This window comes from Canis lupus, chromosome 4, assembly GCF_011100685.1.
Source record: "Canis lupus familiaris isolate Mischka breed German Shepherd chromosome 4, alternate assembly UU_Cfam_GSD_1.0, whole genome shotgun sequence".
In the NCBI taxonomy this organism is placed as follows: domain Eukaryota; kingdom Metazoa; phylum Chordata; class Mammalia; order Carnivora; family Canidae; genus Canis; species Canis lupus.
In genome coordinates, this window is record NC_049225.1 from 23,566,265 (window position 1) to 23,588,300 (window position 22,036).

Here is a 22,036-nt window from a genome sequence, read left to right on the forward strand (position 1 = left end):
GTGTCTCTCATGAGTAAATAAATAAAATCTTTAAAAATAATAAAAATAAAAATAAATTTGAACCATGTAAGTGTATTACCTATTAAAAAGCTAATATAAAAATATAGAAGCAAAAGAAGCCAAACACAACTTTTTATACTGCACAGATACAAAAGAAGCCAAACACAAAAATGTATATACTGAATGATTTTATTTATATGACATTCATGAACAAGCAAAATTAATCTATAGAAATAGAAATCAGAACAACAATTATTTCTGGGAGAAGTGAATTTTTTGGAAAAGGTCACGAGGGAACTGCAGAGTGATGACAATGTACCACATTTTGATTTGGCTGAAGTTACGTGAGTGTAGGTGTTTGTTAAAACTCATCAACTACACTTAAGATCTGTGCATTTTACTGTAAGTAAATTACACCTCAAAGAAAAAACTACACACATGCATATAAACAAGTGTGAGATCGTTAACAGTCATCTTTAAGTGGTAGGATTAAAAGCGATATATTTGCTTATCTGCAATTTTGACTTCTCCAAAACTAATACATTATTACCTCATTTTAACTGATGTATAATTGAGATACATTATATTAGTTTCACATGTGCATGTATTACTTTTCTGTTAAGTAAAACCTCACCATCCTGCTTCTTCTCAGATGCCTTAAACAGACTCAAGCTTCAGCCAGAAATGGCCCTGCAGTGCCAAGATGAAACCTAGCTAAAAATCAGCTCACCACACATAGTCTTCTGCAAGACTCATGAGGCCAGGGAGTCCATCCATCTTGTCTATTCCTATATCCCCAGCACCTGGCACAGTCTTATATAAAATAGGTACTCCATAGATCTCTGCTAACAAAAAAGTTATTTTGATATTGAACCAAAGCCATACAAAGACCCTTTGTAGCCTAGGAATCTTCATGGCAAAGATTCTCTTAGGGGCAGTTGGGGGGGTCAGTCAGTTAAACATCTGCCTTCAGCTCAGGTCATGATCCAGGGTCCTAGGATGGAGCCCTGCGTTGGACTCTCTGCTTAGTGGGGAGTCTGCTTTTACCTCTCCCTCTGCCTTCCCCAACCTTGCTCAAGCTTTCTCTCTCTCAAATAAATAAAATCTTTAAAAATATATATATTTCCCTAAAACTTCAAAACCATATTATTGCACAAGATAGAATCTCTTTCAGTAAGAAACTAAATATTCTGGACAGATATTCAAGAAAAATTGCCTTCATCATAAGAATCCCTATTACCACCTCTAATAAGTGGGATATTCCAAAACATAAGCCAAGCTCTGCACTTTTACCTAAGGCCTGTAGCTTTAACCAACAACACATCTCCTTTTCAAGTAACAGCCAAAGAATTCAATATGAAAGACTGCCATTCAATCCTATCAAAGTGCAGTCAACCAAACTTACATGAGAAAAACAGTTTAATACTAACTATACATAGGGGGGGCCAAGAGGGAGGACGTGGGGGGGGGGTCCTAACTCTGCATAGTTAGATCACCCAAAAGCACCATACCATTGGTTTAGTTTCCCCCTAATATGTTTTTACTGGATTATGTCTAATGTTATAACCTCAAATTCTAGGGATCAATACAAGAGAGAACCATATGAACCACTGTATCTTCTGCAAAATTCCTGAAGACACTGCTCATCATCATTTTGAGTTAATATTTACATGACAAGTTTTTCTTGCATTAAAAACAAGCAAAGGGGGCAGCCCGGTGGCGTAGCGGTTTAGCGCCGCCTGCAACCCAGGGTGTGATCCTGGAGACCTGGGATCAAGTCCCACATCAGGCTCGCTGCATGAAGCCTGCTTCTCCCTCTGCCTGTGTCTCTGCCTCTCTCTCTCTCTCTCTCTCTGTGTCTTTCATGAATAAATAAATTAAATCTTTAAAAAAAAAAAAAGAACAAGCAAAGGATTCTTTCCTTAAAAAAATGCTATGGTCCTTTTTATCAGAAAGAACTGTAATAATCGATGTGTTTGTGGAATACAGTTCAAGTATACCAGTACTTGAAAACCACTAAATTCTTTTTTTAAAGATTTTTTTAAAACTTATTTATTCATGAGAGACAGACAGAGAGAGAGAGAGAGAGAGAGAGAGAGAGGCAGAGACACAGGCAGAGGGAAAAGCAGGCTCCATGCAGGGAGCGCAATGTGGGACTCAATCCCCGGTCTCCAGGATCACACCCCAGGCCAAGGGTGGCACCAAACCACTAAGTCAACGGGGCTGCCAGAAAACTACTAAATTCTAATGTTCAAGTACAATTAGAACATTGCCTTGGTTTTCAGGTAAACATTTTCTCCCCATCCCATCTTCACGGTTTCTGAGCTCCCTGACTTTAAGATTCTCTTTCATATCTATGTCCTCATTACAAACTACCTCAAATCTTTAGAATGAGATGGGGTATCAAGAACAACAAAAAATGAAACCATGAAACAGGATCTAAAGCCTGCCTTTGGAGCAGGAAAAGAAACTCTTTCAACCTTCCCTAGGATTTATCAAGAGGGAGAGAAATTCAGTGGTTTGCCTGGTGCTCTTTGTCTTGATGACAAAACTGTTCCACCTGGGACACCAGTTGAGCATACTCTTCAACTGAATGACATCTGAGGCAATGATTAGGAACCAAACACTGGTCCGTGGGTATTTTTCCTCTTCCCTCCTCGCTCTTGTCCTGCTTTACCTTACTATTTGGTGCTACCTCAGGCTTATGGGGAACATTTAGGTACAAGAAGAGTGATACTGGAACTAAGAAGTACTGCATATTTGTCAGACTATCTACTTAGAGCCACTGCACTGTTTGTGTTCTACATCTCACAAAGAAAAGTCACAAGGGATACATTTAAAGCTTCGGCGTTTACTGGACACTGAATAATTCATTCAAAATCGATAGAGCTACATGAGCCGTTAGCTTAAGAACTGAAATCAAAGTTCTGTTTCTTTTTTTTTTAATATTTTATTTATTTATTCATGAGAAACACAGAGAGAGAGGCAAAGACACAGGCAGAGGGAGAAGCAGGTTCTATGCGGGGAGCCTGACGTGGGACTCGATCCAGGGTCTCCAGGATCACACCCTGGGCTGAAGGCGGTGCTAAACCGCTGAGCCACCCGGGCTGCCCCAAAGTTCTGTTTCTGATCAGATAACATCCCTTAAACACAAAAAGCACCCCAAAATTTAAAACAAATATTCAACTACCCGTTTCTTTAAAATATGTATATAGCACTACAGGTTTCATTAAATCTGAATTTAGCCCCATTTATTTAATATTTCAATTTAAAAAGCCAGTGAAGGGCAGCCCTGGTGGCCCGGCGCTTTAGCGCTGCCTTCGGCCCAGGGCATGATCCTGGAGACCCGGGATCGAGTCCCGCGTCGGGCTCCCTGCATAGAGCCTGCTTCTCCCTCTGCCTGTGTCTCTGCCTCTCTCTCTGTGTGTCTCGCATGAGTAATAAATAAATAAATAATTTTAAAAATAAAAAGCCAGTGAAGTATATATTAGTCTATTCAATTTCAATGTTTTCCTTTCTTGTATTTTAATTTGGGATCTTTACAACACAAAAGGTTGAGATTAGCAATGCCGTTTATTGAGTCTTTCTTTTTTTTTTTTTAAGAGTTTATTTATTTATTTATTTATTCATGATAGACACAGAGAGAGAAAGAGAGGCAGAGACACAGGCAGAGGGAGAAGCAGGCTCCATGCCAGGAGCCCGATGCGGGATTCGATCCCGGGGCTCCAGGATCACGCCCTGGGCCAAAGGCAGGCACCAAACCGCTGAGCCCAGGGATTCCCTACTGAGTCTTTCTAACTATACCAAGCACAAAGGCTGAGATTAAAGTAGAACAGAATAAATAGATAGATAGATAGATAGATAGATAGATAGAACAGTAATGTAGGAAAAAAAGTTAAATAATACATTTTACTCACCAGGGCTGTAAGTGTGTGTGCATGTGTGTATTCATGTACATGTATATATGTGGTTCTTTTTTGTAGGAGATATTTTTTTTTTTTTTTTTTTTTTTTCAGTATGTAGGAGATATTTTTTTTCCTTTTAGGGAAACAAGGCACTTCTAATCCATCTAAACAGCCAAATCTGATTCTCCTTCTCCTCAGAAATAAATTAATTTTGCACTATATACTTTTTAAGAGAGTAAATGTGGCAGAGGAGAAGGTGGGAGAAGAGGCCTGGGGAGGCTTACTCTACTTGCTGGTTTTGAATCTTTCCAGCTTTTGAAAAAAGGATCTTCAAAAAATTTTTGCCTGCACTGCAGATTTTTGGCAGTGTAACTTTGTCCTATTTCAAAAGCTTTGCTGAATTTGAAAAACTACAATTACTGTTTTCATCCTGTCATGTCAAAAATTCTTAGGAACTATTAAGGCTGCTCTTCATTTCCTATGCACACCAACCCTGACATGCTTAAAAGGACTCAGATTTGGCATTTAGCCACAAAAGGCACCAAGAGACATAAAAGAGAGGAACTCAGTTAAATCCTCACATAGCTCAGGATAAAGCTTCAGTGATTAAAACCCTGTGACCTGATTTTCGTAGGTTAAAAAAAAAAAAAAAAAACTTCCCTAAACAAATATTTTATCTACCCTGAAACAACTTCTTAGCAAGATTATCCTAATGGCAGTCAAGAAAATGCAGCTGCTTTCAGTTTCATTTAACAAAAAAACTACCTGGAAATAAAGGACTTACCCTTAAACCAGGTAACATTGCTCTGCTTTGTGAAGTAAGGTATAAAGTTTTATCTTACACAAGGAAATTGTAAATATTTAATTTTCAAACAATTATTTTGAATTTTAGATTAAGACAGAGAGAAAACAGTTATATCCATCAGTGAGCAAAGATCAAGACAAAGAAGTATTCTTTGCAGACTGCAAACTCCATCAGCTCATGATTTTGCTCAAGAAAAATATCTTTTATTTTTTTTAAAGATTTTACTTATTTATTCATGAGACACACAGAGAAAGAAGCAGAGACAGAGGCAGAGGGAGAAGCAGGCTCTATGCAGGGAGCCCAATGTGGGACTCGATCCCAGGATCACAGGATCACTCCCTGAGCCAAAGGCAGACGCTCAACCACTGAGCCACCCAGGGGTCCCGAAAAATATCTTATCTTCAAAACAATGGAAAAGGAGAAATGGCCCACATGTCATTACATTACACAGTTTCATATATAATATACATAAAATTTTTTAAATCCTTTTTACCTCATCTTATCGAATGAACTAGGGAACCCATTTCTACAAGGCCATATTAAAATAGTATGGGACCTGAATATAACTGAATTTTAAAAATCCTCTTCAAATGAGTCAGTTTTCAAGTTTCTCTTATTCTTCATCAATCTTAAGAAAAAGGAGTAAAGAGTAGGGAAGATGATTCTTTAAATAAAGCTGTTAGGTCAGATGTACACGTAAATTAAAATTTTATAGTAGGGATCCCTGGGTGGCGCAGCGGTTTGGCGCCTGCCTTTGGCCCAGGGCGCGATCCTGGAAACCCAGGATTGAATCCCACGTCGGGCTCCCAGTGCATGGAGCCTGCTTCTCCCTCTGCCTGTGTCTCTGCCTCTCTCTCTCTCTCTCTCTCTGTGTGACTATCATAAATTAAAAAAAAAAAAAAATTTATAGTAAAAAGAATAACAACTCTGCCCCCAGAATAGCAATGTTTTCCTGGAGCCCAAAGAGACTACTTGAACAGTTATTGGTATCTTACAAAACTACCTTATTTAAAAAAGAAAATTAAAGTGCATTTCTTGAAATACAATGAAGACCTTTGTAAGGAATCGTGTTGTATGTTTGAGTTATTGTGGTAACAGAATAATGGCCCTCCAGAGATATTCACGTCTTATTCTCTGGAATTTGTAAATAGGCTATCTTACAGGGCAGACAGACTTTTGCAGATGTGATTAAGGTTAAGGAGTTTGAGACGGGATGATTATCCTGAATTATCTGGGTGGGCTCCATCAAATCACGAGTCCTTAAAAGCAGTGAACCTGTCCCTACTATGGCCAGTATGTGATAACTTTATCACAGAGATAAATGGGTCAGAGTGATGAAAAGCTGCTACTGACAAAGACAGAAGAAGGAGGTGACTAGACAAAGAATGTGGATGTAGCCTCAGGAAGATGGGCTTTTTTTAAAAATTTTTTTATTGGAGTTCAATTTGCCAACATATAGCATAATACCCAGTGCTCATCCCATCAAGTGCCCCCCTCAGTGCCCGTCACCCAGTCAACCCCACCCCCCCGCCCACCTCCCTTTCAACCACCCCTCGTTCTTTTCCCAGAGTTAGGAGTCTCTCATGTTCTGTCTCCCTTTCTGATATTTCCCACTCATTTTTTCTCCTTTCCCCTTTATTCCCTTTCACTGTTTTTTATATTCCCCAAATGAAGTAGACCATATAATGTTTGTCCTTCTCTGATTGACTTATTTCACTCAGCATAATACCCTCCAGTTCCATCGAAGCAAATGGTGGGTATTTGTTGTTTTTTTTTTTTGTATTTGTCGTTTCTAATGGCTGAGTAATATTCCATTGTATACGTATACCACAGAAGATGGGCTTTAAAAGCAAAAAATTAAAAAAAAATTTTAAAAATTTAAAAAAATAAAAAATAAAAGCAAGGAAATAAACTCTTCCTTTGAACCCCCAGATAGGAAAACAACCCTGCTGACACTTTAATTTGAGCCTAGTGAAACCCATATCAGACTACCCCCATAGACCTATAAGATAATAAATCTTCATTGTTCTAAGCCACCAAGATTGTAATGTGTTAAGCAGCACAAAACACTAGTACAGTATCCCATACTGTTCAATACATAATGAAGAAAATTTCCTTTCAAAGAAAATAATGGGATGTCCTGTTAATAACAAAATTTGCCTACTAAACTAGTATAAAGTCTTTCCATAAAAATTTTTAATTTTTGCTTTAAATCCATTTTAAGCTTTTCGGACAGTGGTCCAATGTTAAGTACAACTGGGTGAGTCAACAAACCTTGTTACCATATGACAAAAACAAGTTTGCCTACGCACAAAACCAAGTCTGTGATACCAAAGAGAAGCCAGTAAAAGATGACCAGCCTTCCCCTTTCCTGTAGATTACTTACTCAATGAATTCTTCTTTACACTGCTGTAGCATCTCACATGTCTGCTGGATCTCTTGTTCACTCAAAAGCACCAACATCCCAATGGTTAGGTGAAGTTTTTTGGGATTCTGGAAAATGGTGCTATCAACCCCATGATCCTGTTATCAAAGGGAGAAAAACAAGAAACTCAGCCCACACAAAAGTAAATGGCAGGGAGAGAATTTAGAGTCCAGAGATAAGCCCACACATCTATGACCAACTGATTTTTCAACCAGATGCCAAGACAAATTAATGGAGAAAGAAGAATCTCCTCGACAAATAATTCTAGGACAACTGAATAACCACATGCAAAAAAACGAAGTTGGACCCATACCTCATACCATATATAAAATTACATCAAATGGATCAATGACCTAAACATAAGAGCTAAAACCATAAAACTCTTAGAAGAGTTTTCTTAGGGGAAAATCTTTATGACCCTGGACTTGGCAATAGATTCTTAGATATTAATCAATAGAATGGGCAACAGAAGACAAAAATAGATAAATGAGACTTCACCTAAATTAAAAACTTTTGTGTATCGACACTATCAAGAAAGTAAAAAGACAACCTATCAGAAAGTAAAAAGACAACCTACAGAATTACAGAAATATTTGCAAATCATGTATCTGTTAAGGGTGTACATCCATAATATATAAAGAATGCATTCCACAAGTGAAAAACAAAGAACTCAATTTTTAAAATAGAAAATGAATTTGAGGGGTGCCTGGGTGGCTCAGTCAGTTAAGCATCCAACTCTTGATTTTCGGCTCAGGTCATAATCTCAGGGTTGTAAGATCGAGCCCCACCTTGGGCTTCACCCTGGCCACAGAGGCTGCTCAAGATTCTCTCTCTCCCTCTCCTTCTGCCGAAAGAAAGAAAAGAAAAGAAAAGAAAAGAAAAGAAAAGAAAGAAAGAAAGAAAGAAAAGAAAAGAAAAGAAAAGAAAAGAAAAGAAAAGAAAAGAAAAGAAAAGAAAAGAAAAGAAAAGAAAAGAAAAGAAAGAAAGGAAGAAAAAATGAACTTGAGTAGACATTATTCCAAAGAAGAAATACAAATGGCCAATAAGCACATGAAGATGTTCGACTTCATTAGGCATTAAGGAGAATGCATATGAAAACCACAATAAGGTACCATTTCATACCAATTTGGCTGGCTATAATAAAAAAGTAGAAAATAACAAATGCTGGCAAGCATATGCTTAATGGGTACAGGATTTCTTTTTGGGGTGATGAAAATGTTTCAAAGTGATACAGAGCTCATAGTTACATAACTCTGTAAGTGCACAAAATGCCAATGTATCATTCCCTTTAAAATGGCTGATTTTGGGGGCAGCCTGGTGGATCAGCGGTTTAGCACCGCTTTCCAGGGCATAATCCTGGAGACCTGGGATCGAGTCCCACGTCAGATTCCCAGCACAGAGCCTGCTTCTCCCTCTGCCTATGTCTCTGCCTCTCTCTCTCTCTCTCTCTGTGTGTGTGTGTCTCTCTCATGAATAAATAAATAAAACCTTTAAAAAAAATGGCTGATTTTGTGTTATGTGAAATTCACCTCAATGAAATAAATTTTTTTGAAAAGGAACTGGTAGCCTGATAGAATGGCATGCTGGGGGAAACAGAATACCTTCTAAATGTAGGCTCTAATAATATCTTTTTTGCTCCTTTACCAGCTCTGTTAGGCCCAGAGCAACTGGGATTTTTTCTTTGATGGGATTCCCCAAAGAATATACTCTCTACAAAAAAAAAACTCTGTTTCTGGGATAAGTGAGTGGCTCAGTGGTTGAACATCTGCCTTTGGCTCAGGGCTTGAACCCGAGTCTGGGGATGGAGTCCTACATCGGGCTCCCTTCAAGAAGTCTGCTTCTCCCTCTATGTCTCTGCCTCTCTCTGTGTCTCTCATGAATAAATAAATAAAATCTAAAACAAACAAACAAACAAAAAAAACACCGTTTCTATCTTAGCAGACAGTACAGTATTTTCAGGTAAAATATTATGTTTTAAGAATAAATTCTCCCAAGCAGAGAGAAGAATGAAAAATGAATATGGAGAGATATCCAGACACTGGAGTTGCCACATCAAATATAGTTATCCTTTTTCATCATTCCTTATTCTTTGCACTTCAAAACATTTGTGTCTGGGTAGCCAAAATAGTAAATAGACTCATAAATCTCCCTTTTCAAAAACAATTGAAGTGCAACTCACTTAACATACAATTAACCATTTTAAAGTGTACAATTTAGTAATATTTACTGTATTCACAATGTTGTGCAACCATCAGTCCTCTTTAGTTTCAAAACTTTTTCACCCCATAAAAACACTCCATAATCATTAATCATTCTCCATTCCGCATCACTCATCCCCTGGTAACCTCTAATTTGCTTTCTGTCTCTTTGGATTTATCTATTCTGGATATAGCATATACAAGGAATCAATATATGACTGTTGTGCCCGACTTTTTTCACTTAGCATGTTAACTGAAAGTCCATCCAAGTTATACCGTATATTGGTACTTCATTCCTTTTTATGGCTGAATAATATTCCATTGTGTATATATAACATAATTTGTTTATTCATTCACCTTTAATGGCCATTTGGTTTGCTACCATCTCATGGCTACTACGCATAATGCTGCTATAAACATTCATGTACAAGTTTCTGTGTTGCCATGTTTTCAGTTCTTTTGGGTATATACCTAAGACTGGAACTGCTGGGTTACATAGTAATTTTAATGCTTAATTTTTTGAGGAATCACCAGTTTTCCACATCTCAATCATTTTACATTCTTAGCAGCTGTATAAGGGTTCCTATTTCTCTCCACCTTTGTCAACACTTACTACTTTCCTTTCAAAATTTTATTATAGCCATTCTACTGAGTAGGACATGTTACCTCAATGTATTTTGATTTGCATTTCCCTGTTGACCTACGATGTTGAACATCTTTTCATGTCCTTGTCGGATACCTCCTCTGGAGAAATATCTATGTGAATTCTTTGCCCATTTGTTGTTGAGTTATACAAATTCTTTAAGTATTATGATACTAGGGATCCCTGGGTGGCTCAGCGGTTGAAAGTCTGCTTTCAGCTCAGGGCGTGATCTGGGGTGCAGGGATCAAGTTCCCCATTGGGCTCCCTGCAAGGAGTCTGCTTCTCCCTCTGCCTGTGTCTCTGGCTCTCTCTCTGTGTCTCTCATGAATAAACAAAATCTTATAAAAAAAAAAAAAAAAGTATCCTGATACTAGTCCCATATCAGATCACGAATCCCTTTTGAAGCTAAGTAGGTCTCAAGTTTCATTATGTTCATTCTGCAAATGAAGACAAGAAAAAAGTTAAGAATCTTCTCCTCCAGCAAAAGCAAAGCACAAATCCTACTTTGCATTGCCAAGTTCTGGTTCCGTAATCTGATCCCTGGATTAATAAACTACCCCAAAGGCAAAGAAATGAATTTATCAAACACAGATAGCTTACATTCTGTTCTTGGCTTGCCTAAGACTGCCTAATTTTTGCGTTGGCAACAGGAGTTAATAGATTATTCATTTTCTAAGTGTTAATGGAGTTTATTTTTATAACTGATGAAGAATTTTGTGATTCTACACATCAACTCAAATTGCCTCATTTAATTAAAGTGATTTTAAGGAACAATCAGTTGTAAATGTGTCAAGGAAGGCTAAGTGCAATGTTTATCACCCCAGCTGCTCTAACCTGTGGCAGGACCTGTCATTTTAGAAAGGCATGCAAAGTGTTTAAATGCCCCTCAAATGATTCCAAAATCCATCCATAACTTCATCCCAAACTACAGTTGAGAATTGCCTCCTTCATAATAAGAGCTAGTATTTTTTTTTTTTTTGCCCTTATTCTGTTCCAGGCATTTCCTATGCACTTTACATAGACAAATTCCCTATGAGGAAAGATATATTATCCCCATTTTACAGATGAGGAAATTGAGGCACAGAGAAGTAAAATAACTTTCCCAAAGTAATACTGCTAGTAAGAGATAAAGCTAAAATTCAAACCCAAGCAGTCAAGCCACAAAGTCTACACTTTTGATCAATACTATATTGCCTCATTAGTAACAGCCATTTAGAAGAGGCAGGAACAATGTGATCATCACCCAGAGGCAAGTCCTTACGCATTCAACAAAGCTCACACAATAAATGGATCTGATCACTAAATGGAGAATAAAGCAAATCTCATAATTCTCTAAAAAGAGATATTAATATTTGCCTTTCCTTGATGTGACACCATAAAAGCATGATCTATAAAAGAAAAAAATAGGATGAATTGAACTTAATCAAATTTAAAAACTTGTACTTCAAAAGATTCCATTGGGCAGCCCCGGTGGCTTAGGGGTTGAGCATCTGCCTTCGGCCCAGGGCGTGATCCTGGAGTCCCAGGATGGAGTCCCACATCGGGCTCCCTGCATGGAGCTGCTTCTCCCTCTGCCTGCGTCTTGGCCTCTCTCTCTCGTCTCTCATGAAAAAATAAATAAAATCGTAAAAAAAAAAAAAAACCAAAAAAGAAAATGAAAATGAAAAGACAAGCCACAGAGAAAAATATCTGGGAGAAAAATATTTACAATTCATATATCTAATAAATATAAATATATAATAAATTCTTAAAATTCAATAATAAAAAGATATATAATTCCATGTGAAAATGAACAAAGAATCTGAATGGAAATTTCACCAAAGAAGATATACTAATGACTAAGAAACATGTGAAAAGATGCTGAACGTCATTAGTCATCAAGGAAATGCACATCAAAATCAAAATGAGATATTGCCTCACCCCCATCAGAATGACTATAATAAAAAAGACAGACATTAAGGACATGGGGAAACTGAACTGCTCATATATCGTTAGGTTAGAAGGCCATAATATGCACAACACACTCTAAATGGTTCAGAAAGAAAGAAAAAAGAGAGGGAGAATGATAAAAACAGAGTGTTCTGAGTATGAGTAAAGGGTGCTATCCTTAGTCTTACAACTTTTCTGTGAGCTTAAAATTATTAGTATCCTATTGGTACTGTAACAAATTACCACAAATTTAATGGTTTAAAACAATACAAAAAAACTTACTACCTAGCAAAAGGAAGCTCTAGAACTTTTCCTTCCTTACCTTATTCTCTGAGAGCCTATCACTTAGGTCAACCTGAGTTCACTTGCCAAGAAAATATTAAATACTGGGAAACAAAACATAGAGAACACAAAAGAGCAGGAAAAAGAACAGATGGGATACCTAACGGCCACACAATCTGAATTCTTCTGGAGAACTCTGAGTCATAAGCCTTCATTCTTTAACTGTATTAGAAATTATATCATTTAGGGGATCCCTGGGTGGCGCAGCGGTTTGGCGCCTGCCTTTGGCCCAGGGCGCGATCCTGGAGACCCGGGATCGAATCCCACGTCGGGCTCCCAGTGCATGGAGCCTGCTTCTCCCTCTGCCTATGTCTCTGCCTCTCTCTCTCTCTCTCTCTCTGTGACTATCATAAATAAATTAAAAAAAAAAAAATTAAAAAAAAAAAAAGAAATTATATCATTTATATGTAATCCCACTGGACAGTCTTTTAGTAAATGGAGAAACACCCTGAATTTTAGCAATGCCATCTATGAAGAAAAATCTTTTCTCTTACTGAATTATATAAATTTAATGTGGAACCAAATTTTATGTGGAACCAAACAATCTTCAAGGCGATGGCATAAATCTCTAGAGCCACTATTTGTCTTTGCTCGGAATATATCATATTCCTACCCACAAGCCTCTTGACTGAAATGAATAAAGACCAACAGCAAATTCTTTACTCCAGGGGTTTTAATTACACTGGGCCATGCTCCAAGTTCACCATTACTTGCAGCTAGAACGATTTTACTCCATTAGGTTGGACAATCAGGCTGGTGCCTGAAAATTCTAATGGTGACGACTTTCCACCCAACAAGAAGCAGCAAAGGGTGAGGTAACAGAATTCCCTAGAACAGTTCTGTCTAAATGAAAAAAAGAAAGTGTTTCTTTAGGGCTATGTCATATCTAAAGTGTTTATTTGTTGTTGTTGTTGTTGTTTTAAAGATTTTATTTATTTATTCATGAAAGACAGAGAGAGAAAGAGGCAGAGGGAGAAGCAGGCTCCATGCTGGGAGCCCAATGTGGGACTCAATCTCGGGTCTCCAGGATCACGCCCTGGACAGAAGGCAGGCGCCAAACCGCTGAGTGACCCAGGGATCCCCTAAAGTGTTTATTTGTTAAATAAGGGCTTATCCAAGGAGAAAATGATGCTCCAGCTACCTCCCCAAAGCTGGTGTGCAGGCCTCAGCCACAGTGCAGAGATCCAGGTCACATCCTAACTAAGCAGTCTCAGGTGCAACCTTACCCGTCCTTCAAACTGCAGCTCCACGATCTATCACTAGCAACTACCACATCCTCACAGGCCCTTCATTGATTGCACTTTTAATCCAGCACGTGGGCTCCACTGGGGCAGAACTGCTGGCAATGCTATCAGCATGAACAATTAACAAGTAATAGCGAAATCTAAAAATGTCAAGCTTGGGGAAAAGGCCAGTGGAGGAAAGTATGGATTAGCCCACCATGGAGCATTCACTCATTCTCTCTGCTTCCTTAAAGCCCCAGGTAGAACTCAATCTTCCTCTCCACACAGATGGGATATAACGCAGGCACATCTGCCAGAGCTGTCAGCTAGCAAGGGGAAGCCTCCATGCCATTACGTAAGAGTTAAGAACACCTATGAATCTAATGCAAACCTGTACCACCAGAAGCACTCTGATTTGACATTACATGCTGAGAACCAGGGACAAAACAAAACAAAGCAAAAAAAATTCCTCAAATTATATTCACGGTTATCATCTTCTAGGAGCTCCAGGCATAGCAAAGGTACGTGATTTAACTATAAAAGGCCTTTAAACCTGGAATACAGAGTCTAGGGTTCTAATTTTGACTCTGTTACAAACCAGCTGTAATTAGGCAAGCAATTTCGCTTCCCTGGACCTCGTTTTCCTCCTTTGTAGGAGATGGCCTAGTTTACCTCTACGTCAAAGGTCCTATAAATTTTTTACATGCTCCCACAAAACCTATAATTAAGTACAAAATAGGTATTCATGAGGGATCCACCAATTCACTTCCTGATATTCCATGCAAGGACAGGAAATAAACATGGGAGCCTTCCCTATGCTCATATTTTCTTTCCTTTTTTATGGCTAAACCCCATGAAATCACTTCTGGGCAAGTGACATAAATCTCATTCACACAGGAAAGTTATTCAAATAAGGCAGACTGGTGAAAAGAGCATTTAGCTTTGCAACCAGACAGGCCTACATTCAAATTCTAATTCTGCCTCCTATCAGCAGTGTGATCCAAAGTGAGTTACTCAATTGTCCTGAAACTTCAATTTCATCATCTATAAAAAGGACATTTCCCTCACAGAGTTGTTCTGAGGATTAAAAGAGACATGTGTGAAGAAGCCTCTGGCACACAGTATGGAATAAATACAGGCTTCCCCTGCTTCCTGCTTCTTACATGGCCATGTACCACTCTAAACAAATACCATCTCTGCTCGCTTTATAAAGCACCATCAAGAGCTAATTAAATGACTCTGCTGAGTCATTTCTATTATTCTTTAAGAATGTTCAAGAGAGGGATCCCTGGGTGGCGCAGCGGTTTGGCGCCTGCCTTTGGCCCAGGGCGCGATCCTGGAGACCCGGGATCGAATCCCACGTCGGGCTCCCAGTGCATGGAGCCTGCTTCTCCCTCTGCCTGTGTCTCTGCCTCTCTCTCTCTCTGTGACTATCATGAATAAATAAATAAAATCTTTAAAAAGAAAAAAAAAAAAAAAAAGAATGTTCAAGAGAGTCTCTATATGTTATTAAATATCTTAAGTTGAATATGCTTCAGAAAACAGAGTTTGGATTGGATTCTTCTGGCTTATAAATTCTATACAGACGTAATTACGGGAAAGTGGAGATTCTTAAAAACAAAGGACAAATATTCAAACATTAGATTTTATACTGACCAGAAAAAAAGAATGCACTGTCTAAATATCCTTACCCATAAAAAGGAGCAAAGAGTATCCTCCCTTTACTAAAGAATGCATCCTTCTTATCTTTAATGAAAACAATGAGGGGTTAACCCTACTTTTCTTTTTTTTTTTTTTTTTTAAGATTTTTTTTTATTTATTCATGAGAGACACAGAGAGAAAGAGAGGCAGAGACACAGGCAGAGACACAGGCAGAGGGAGAAGCAGGCTCCATGCAGGGAGCCTGACGTGGACTCGATCCCAGGTCTCCAGGATCATGCCCTGGGCTAAAGGTGGTGCTAAACCGCTGAGCCACCTGGGTTGCCCCTAACCTTACTTTTCTAAAAGCTTGACTATCCTCCTTAAGTTAGTTGTAAGCACTAATTCACAATCTATCTACCAACCTACATTCATTTCCAGACACTGATCACTCAAACATTAGTAATGTGTTAACAGTACACCACTTCTTCAAATCAGACCCTTAGCTTCTTTTGGATGCCACGCTTTCCCTCATCGCCCATACTGTAATCTATGGCATTATTACAGAAACAGCTAACACTTATACAGCACTAGCTATGTGCCATGCTCTGCACATAGCTTAAACACCATAATCTATTAACACATTTACTCTTCATATCAGCAGTAAAGATGGGTACTATTATTATCCCCACCTTAGAGACCTCTGTAATATTTCTGGAGTACATAACCTCCTAAATAAACCCCAGATCTAGTCTTTTCTTTTTTTAAAAGATTTTATTTATTTGACAGAGAGAGGGAGAGCACAAGCAGGTGCAGCAGCAGGCAGAACGAGAGTGAGAAGCAGGTTCCCCGCAGAGCAGGGAGCCCGACATGGGGTTCTATCAGGGATCATGACCTGAGCCAAAGGCAGATGCTTAAACAACTGAGCCACCCAGGTGCCCCTAGTCTTTTTTTTTTTCAATAGACTCTATCAATAGGTTCTAACTGGTAGTTGCCTCTGGTACCCCACTCCTTAACCCTCAATCCACTCTGCACACTGCCTTCAGAATTATTTTTCTACAATTCTAAGTTAATAATTTTTTATACAAAGCTTTAATTTATTTGTGTGTGTGTGTATGTGAGAGAGAAAGAGAGAGAGAGAGAGCAAGTAAGCAAGCACAAGTGGAGGGAGAAAGGCAGAGGGAGAGGGAGAAGCAGGCTCCCCAGTTAGCAGGAGCCCCACGCTGGGCTCAATCCTAGGATACAACCAAAATCCTTTACCCATACAAGACCTTTTACCACCTGGATACCATTCACCTTGCCACTCTTCCCTACCCTACCCACTTCTAGACTCTACTCTTAAAAACCTCCCCACTCTCCCTTGAAAACAGACTAGAACACTGCCATACCTTGCAGGTGCCATTTCCCCTGCAGAGAATGCCCACCCCCTACTTGCCAACCTGGTACAAGCTTTTGTTCTTCCATCAAGACTCTGCTCAAGTGTCACCTCCCTTTTCCAACCACTGGAGAACATCTTCTGTAGGTACCCACTGCAGTCCCCCCTAATGGCACCTATCGCACAATGCTGTAACTATATCCACATGATTTCCCTCCCTAGAGTACAACATCCATAAGAGTAGAGTCCATCGTTAGTACATAATACATAACCTGGCAAATGGCAGACATCTAATAAATACCGAATGAATAGAAGATAAACATTTGTTCAAAGCAAATATCTCCATTCAAATTGTGCAATATATGAATCTTATAAACATTTCTTACTTTCTGGAAAGAAAATGAGTGGGAAAAATTAGAGGGTGACAAAACATGAGAGACTCCTAACTCTGGGAAACAAACAAGGGATAGTGGAAGGGGAGGTTGGTGGGGCGATGGGGTGACTGGGTGATGGGCACTGAGGGGGGCACTTGACGGGATGAGCACTGGGTGTTATACTATATGTTGACAAGTCGAACTCCAATAAAAAAAATTATATATATATACACACACATATATAAAACATTTCTTACTTTCCTACCCAACAGCAAGACTCAGGAATTTACAATTTTCTTACAACCAAAGACAACTATTCCATCTCCATTCTAAATTAGTTCATAAGATAATTAAAAATCCCACAACTCCCCTTATATATGAAGAATCCTAAATTATACACCAAAGGTTTTATATATAAATTTTCTTCTTCAATGAATACTAAATGGAAAAATAATCCCAACTCGGGGGGGGGGGGGGGGGGGGAGGACCCAGATCCATTAGTCCCTTCTGCCCAGTGTCAGCCTTCACATTACAATGTGAGCAGAACTATGTAGTTTCTGGAGCTATAACCTATCCAGGTTCTCCAGGCAGCCTGAGAAACCCCCTGTTGCTATAAGCCCTCAGAATGCTCCACCAAACACATTTTTGAATTACTGTTTTTCATTACTGATGTGCTTTCTACTGGACCCTGCTGTGAGATAAAATAGAATTATAGCAGCATTACCAGCTATAGAATGACTGAGAGATATACAGGGTTTTAATATACTTCTTGAACTCACAGACAGTGAAGACATCTTTGAATATTAATGCAAGAGACGAAAGAGTGAAAAAGTAAGGTGCAGTTTATCTACAGATCACACAGATGAAAAATACCTTGCAGATGTCTGCGAGCTTCTAAATCCTACATTAAATACTCAGGCTTAAAGAGCTGCAGCACAGGGATGATAGTGATAATGTCTGGAGTGAAATAACATTTCTTATAAACTGATCAGCACAAAGGAAGGTGATTTCAGAAAACGCTCTTCTAAAAGGTAAATTCACAGTTTCCTTGGAGAATCAAGGGTGAGGTCAAGGACAAGCATGCCACCAAATAAAGACAGAAAAGAGACTTTTTTAAAGGAATAAAAGTTCAAGGGTGAGGGAAAGATACAATGTGAGGAGAAAGGTCCTCTGTTATATCAAAAATGTGACCTTCACAACAATGTTTAAAAATGAAAACTGGGCAGCCCAGGTGGCTCAGTGGTTTAGTGCCGCCTTCAGCCCAGGGTGTGGTCCTGGAGACCCAGGATCGAATCCCATGTCTGGCTCCCTGCATGGAGCCTGCTTCTCCCTCTGCCTGTGTCTCTGCGCCCCGCCTCCCCCCCGCCCCCCGTGTGTTTCTCTCATGAATGAATGAATGAATATAAATAAATAAATAAATAAATAAATAAATAAATAAATAAATAAATAAATAATAAATAAATAAATAAATAAATTTTTTAAAAAAGAAAATTAAGGGCACCTGGGTGGCTCAGTGGTTGAGTATCTACCTTTGGCTCAAGTCGTGATCCTGGGGTCCTGGGAGCCCCGTATCAGGCTCCCCACCTGCTCCTCTCTCTCTCTCTCTCTCTCTCTCTCTCTCTGCATCTCTCATGAATAAATATTCTTTAAAAATAAAATAAAAATGAAAATGGAGGGGCACCAGGGTGGCTCAGTCAGTGAAGCATCCAACTCTTTTTTTTTTTTTTAAAGATCGTATCTATTTATTTGAGAGAGGAGTGTGCATGTGCGAAAAAGAGAGCAAGCACGCACATAAGCTAAGGAAGGGGCAGATCCATCTGAGAGATCCCTCTAAGAGAGTGAGAAGCAGACTCCTCACTGAGCAGGGAGCTCGATGCAGGGCTCAATCCCAGGACCCTGGAATCATGACCTGAGCCAAAGCCAAAACCAAGAGTCAGATGCTTAACCAACTGAGCCACCTAGGTGACCCTAAGCGTCCAACTCCTGACTTCAGCGCAGGTCATGATCTTGAGGTCATAAGATCAAGCCCAGAGTCGGGCTCTAGGCTCAGCAGAAAGTCTGCTTGGGACTCCCCCTCTTCCTCTGCCCCTCCCCTTCCACGCTCTCTTTCTCAAAATAAATAAATAAATATTTTTTAAAAATGAAAATATAGGGCACCTTGGTGGCTCAGTCAGTTAAGCACTGGACTCTTGGTTTTGGTTCAGGTTGTAATCTCGGGTTTATGGGATCAAGCCCTGCATTAGGCTCCACGCTCAGTGTGGAGTCTGCTTGTTGCTCTCCTCTCTCCCTCTGCTCCCTCCTACTCTCTCTCTCTAAAATATATAAAGTCTTTAAATATCTGTGGTAGGCAGAATTCTAAGAATAACCTTCAATGACCCGGACTCTCATATAATCCCTTCTCCTTTGATTGGGAGTAGAACCTATGAAAGTAATGAGACGTCACTGCTATGTTATATGGCACAGTTAACCTTAAGATAGGGAGATTATCCCAAACGAGCCTGATCTATACTCATGAGCTCTTTAAAAAAAGCAGTTTTCTCTGGCTGATGGCAGAAGTCAGAGATTTGAAGCATAGGAGAATTTAATGGAAGCTAGAAGGGGCACGTATCAAGGATATGGGGACTCAGGACTACAGCCACAAGGAACTGAACTTGGAAGTAGACTCTTCCCCAGGGCCTCTGGTGTGTTCCAAAATGGCCAACACCTTGATCTCAGCCTGTGAGACGCTAAGCAGGGAACCCAGTTGAACCCACAAGATTCTCTGATCTACAGAACTACTAAGTACTATGAGATGATAAATGGATATTGTTTAAAGCTACCAAGATTGAGGTAATTTACTATGCAGCAACAGAAAACTCATAATAGGGTAGGGTACAAATGTAAACTAATAAACTCATATTTCAATAGTATCTTTCACACGAGATCCCAAAAGGACTTGATATGTTTGACATAACTATCCAAGAGGATAAATTCACCTTTTAAAAATATTATTTATGGGAGCCGGTTCGCTGGCTCAGATGATGGAGCATGTGACTCTTGATCTCAGGGTCATGAGTTTGATCCCCATGTTGGGCATGAAGCCTACTTTAAAAAAGAGAATAAAAATCTTTCAAAATACTATTAATATTTAATAATCTAATAATATTAATGAGTTGTTTTAAGAAGATAGTCTCACTTCTTGCAGTCCTGATTCAGGACTAAAGATAGACATCCCTAATAAACAAAAGGCCTTCTTAGATGATATCTGATCCATATATCTTTTTTTAACAATTAGGGAATATATGATTTAGAATTGAAAAATCCAAGCACGGGATGCCTGGGTGGCTCAGCGGATGAACATCTACCTTTGGCTCAGGGCATGATCTTGGGATCCAGGATTGAGTCCCACGTCAGGCTCTTTGAATGGAGCCTGTTTCTCCCTCTGCTTGTGTCTCTGCTTCTCAAAAGAAGTATAACAGGGAAGGCTTTCTTATTCTTTTTTTAAATCTTCAAATACTGTGCAAATTACTATCCAATTTTAGTAAAGGTTGGTCTCAATGAAACACTTGCTGGGGGCACCTGGCTGGCTTAGTCATTAGTGTACAACTCCTGATCTCAGGGTTGTAGGTTTGAGCCCCATGACGGGTATAGAGATTACTTACAAATTAAATTAAATTAAATTAAATTAAATTAAATTAAAATAAATAAAAGAAAATACTTGCTAAAAGACTAGTAAAACTGGTTAACAGACAAGCAATCATCAAAACATCTTGAATTTCTTTCTTTTAAAAAAATATATATATGCTTTTAAGTAATCTCTATGCCCAATGTGGGACTTGAACTCAGGACCCTGAGATCAAGAGTCACATGTTCCACCAAAAAAACCAAAGAGCACCCCAAAATATATTCAATTTCAACAGGATTCTTTTCCATTCAAATAATTTCCTATAGTGACTACCACAACTAACCTCATATATTTGTTTTATTGGATTGTATGAATTAGAGCAATTATTAGGTCACACACAATGCTGTATCACCCATTCTACTTAGCACAGTAGACCCATAACTGTAGTACCTTGGGTAAGTTACTCTCCCAGAATTTCCATTCCTTCATCAATAAAATGGAATATTAATATCTACCACATAAGGATGGACTGAAGATTAAACAAAATAACACAGAAAGCACTCAGGACACTGTCTAGCACAAGGCGAGAGCTCAACAATTACTTGCTATTTTATATATCACTCAATGTTGAATGAGTGAATAAAACTAGTGGTAAACCTAGCCTTATTTACAAGATTACAAATCATCAGAAGCATTATTCATAATAGCCCACAAATGGAAACAAGTCAAATGTTCATCATGGAGGAATATGTAAACAAAATGTGGTATATCCATACAATGGAATATTATTCAGCCATAGAAAGAATAGTGTTACATGATAAACCATAGATAAGCCTTAAAAACACTGTAAGTGAAACACAAAAGGCTACACATCATATGATTCCATTTACATGAAATATTCAAAATAGGCAAACCCATGGTGAAAGTAAATGAGTGCTTGTCAGGGGCTGGAGGAAGGTGGCAATGGGGAGTGACAGCTTAGTGGATATGGGATTTACTTTTTTGGGGCAATGGAAACATACTAGAATTAGTAGCAATGGTTGCACTGTAATAAAGATACTAAATATCACTGAACTGTGCACTTCAATAATGGGAATTTTATGCTGTATGAATATCTCCATTTAAAAATATATGAGAATATCTCCTCTTGCCCAGGGAAAATTAATTCCTATAGAACTCGTCCTCCTGCTATCAATAACTAGAAAACTAGATAAAATATATAAATCAAATGTTTACAGGCATTAGATTAATAGTCCTGAAAAGTGATCCCTAAGTTAGGAGAAAAGAGCAAACTGAGTCCCATCCTGGCTTTTTGTACCACTTCCACAGTGGTACAGAGTGGGGAAACCAGAGCCCAGTGAGTTGAGATGACAAAAAGTGGATTTCAGGAATGAATGCCAAGGCAAATAAAATTTGCAGGGCTAACCACTAGAGGAGGAAGTTAAAAAAAAAAAAAAAGTGGGGGTAGATGCAAATCAAGAAATCTGCGTAAAGTCTCTTTCAGACTTTGGCTGAACAACAATCTGCACTTGTAGAGCTCACGTGAAACTCACAAGACCAGATAAGAACAACTAA

General features: G+C 38.8%; 1 protein-coding gene across 4 annotated transcripts in view; it reads right to left on the reverse strand.

Annotated features, from left to right (window-relative positions):
* Positions 1-22,036, reverse strand: part of ASCC1 (activating signal cointegrator 1 complex subunit 1) — a 105,573-nt gene that overhangs the window by 59,927 nt on the left and 23,610 nt on the right. For all 4 annotated transcript variants that reach the window (XM_038534276.1, XM_038534277.1, XM_038534275.1 and 1 more), the window contains exon 6: positions 7,097-7,233. In XM_038534276.1, the coding sequence (XP_038390204.1) occupies positions 7,097-7,233 (137 nt within the window). The remainder of the gene's footprint in view (positions 1-7,096; positions 7,234-22,036) is intronic.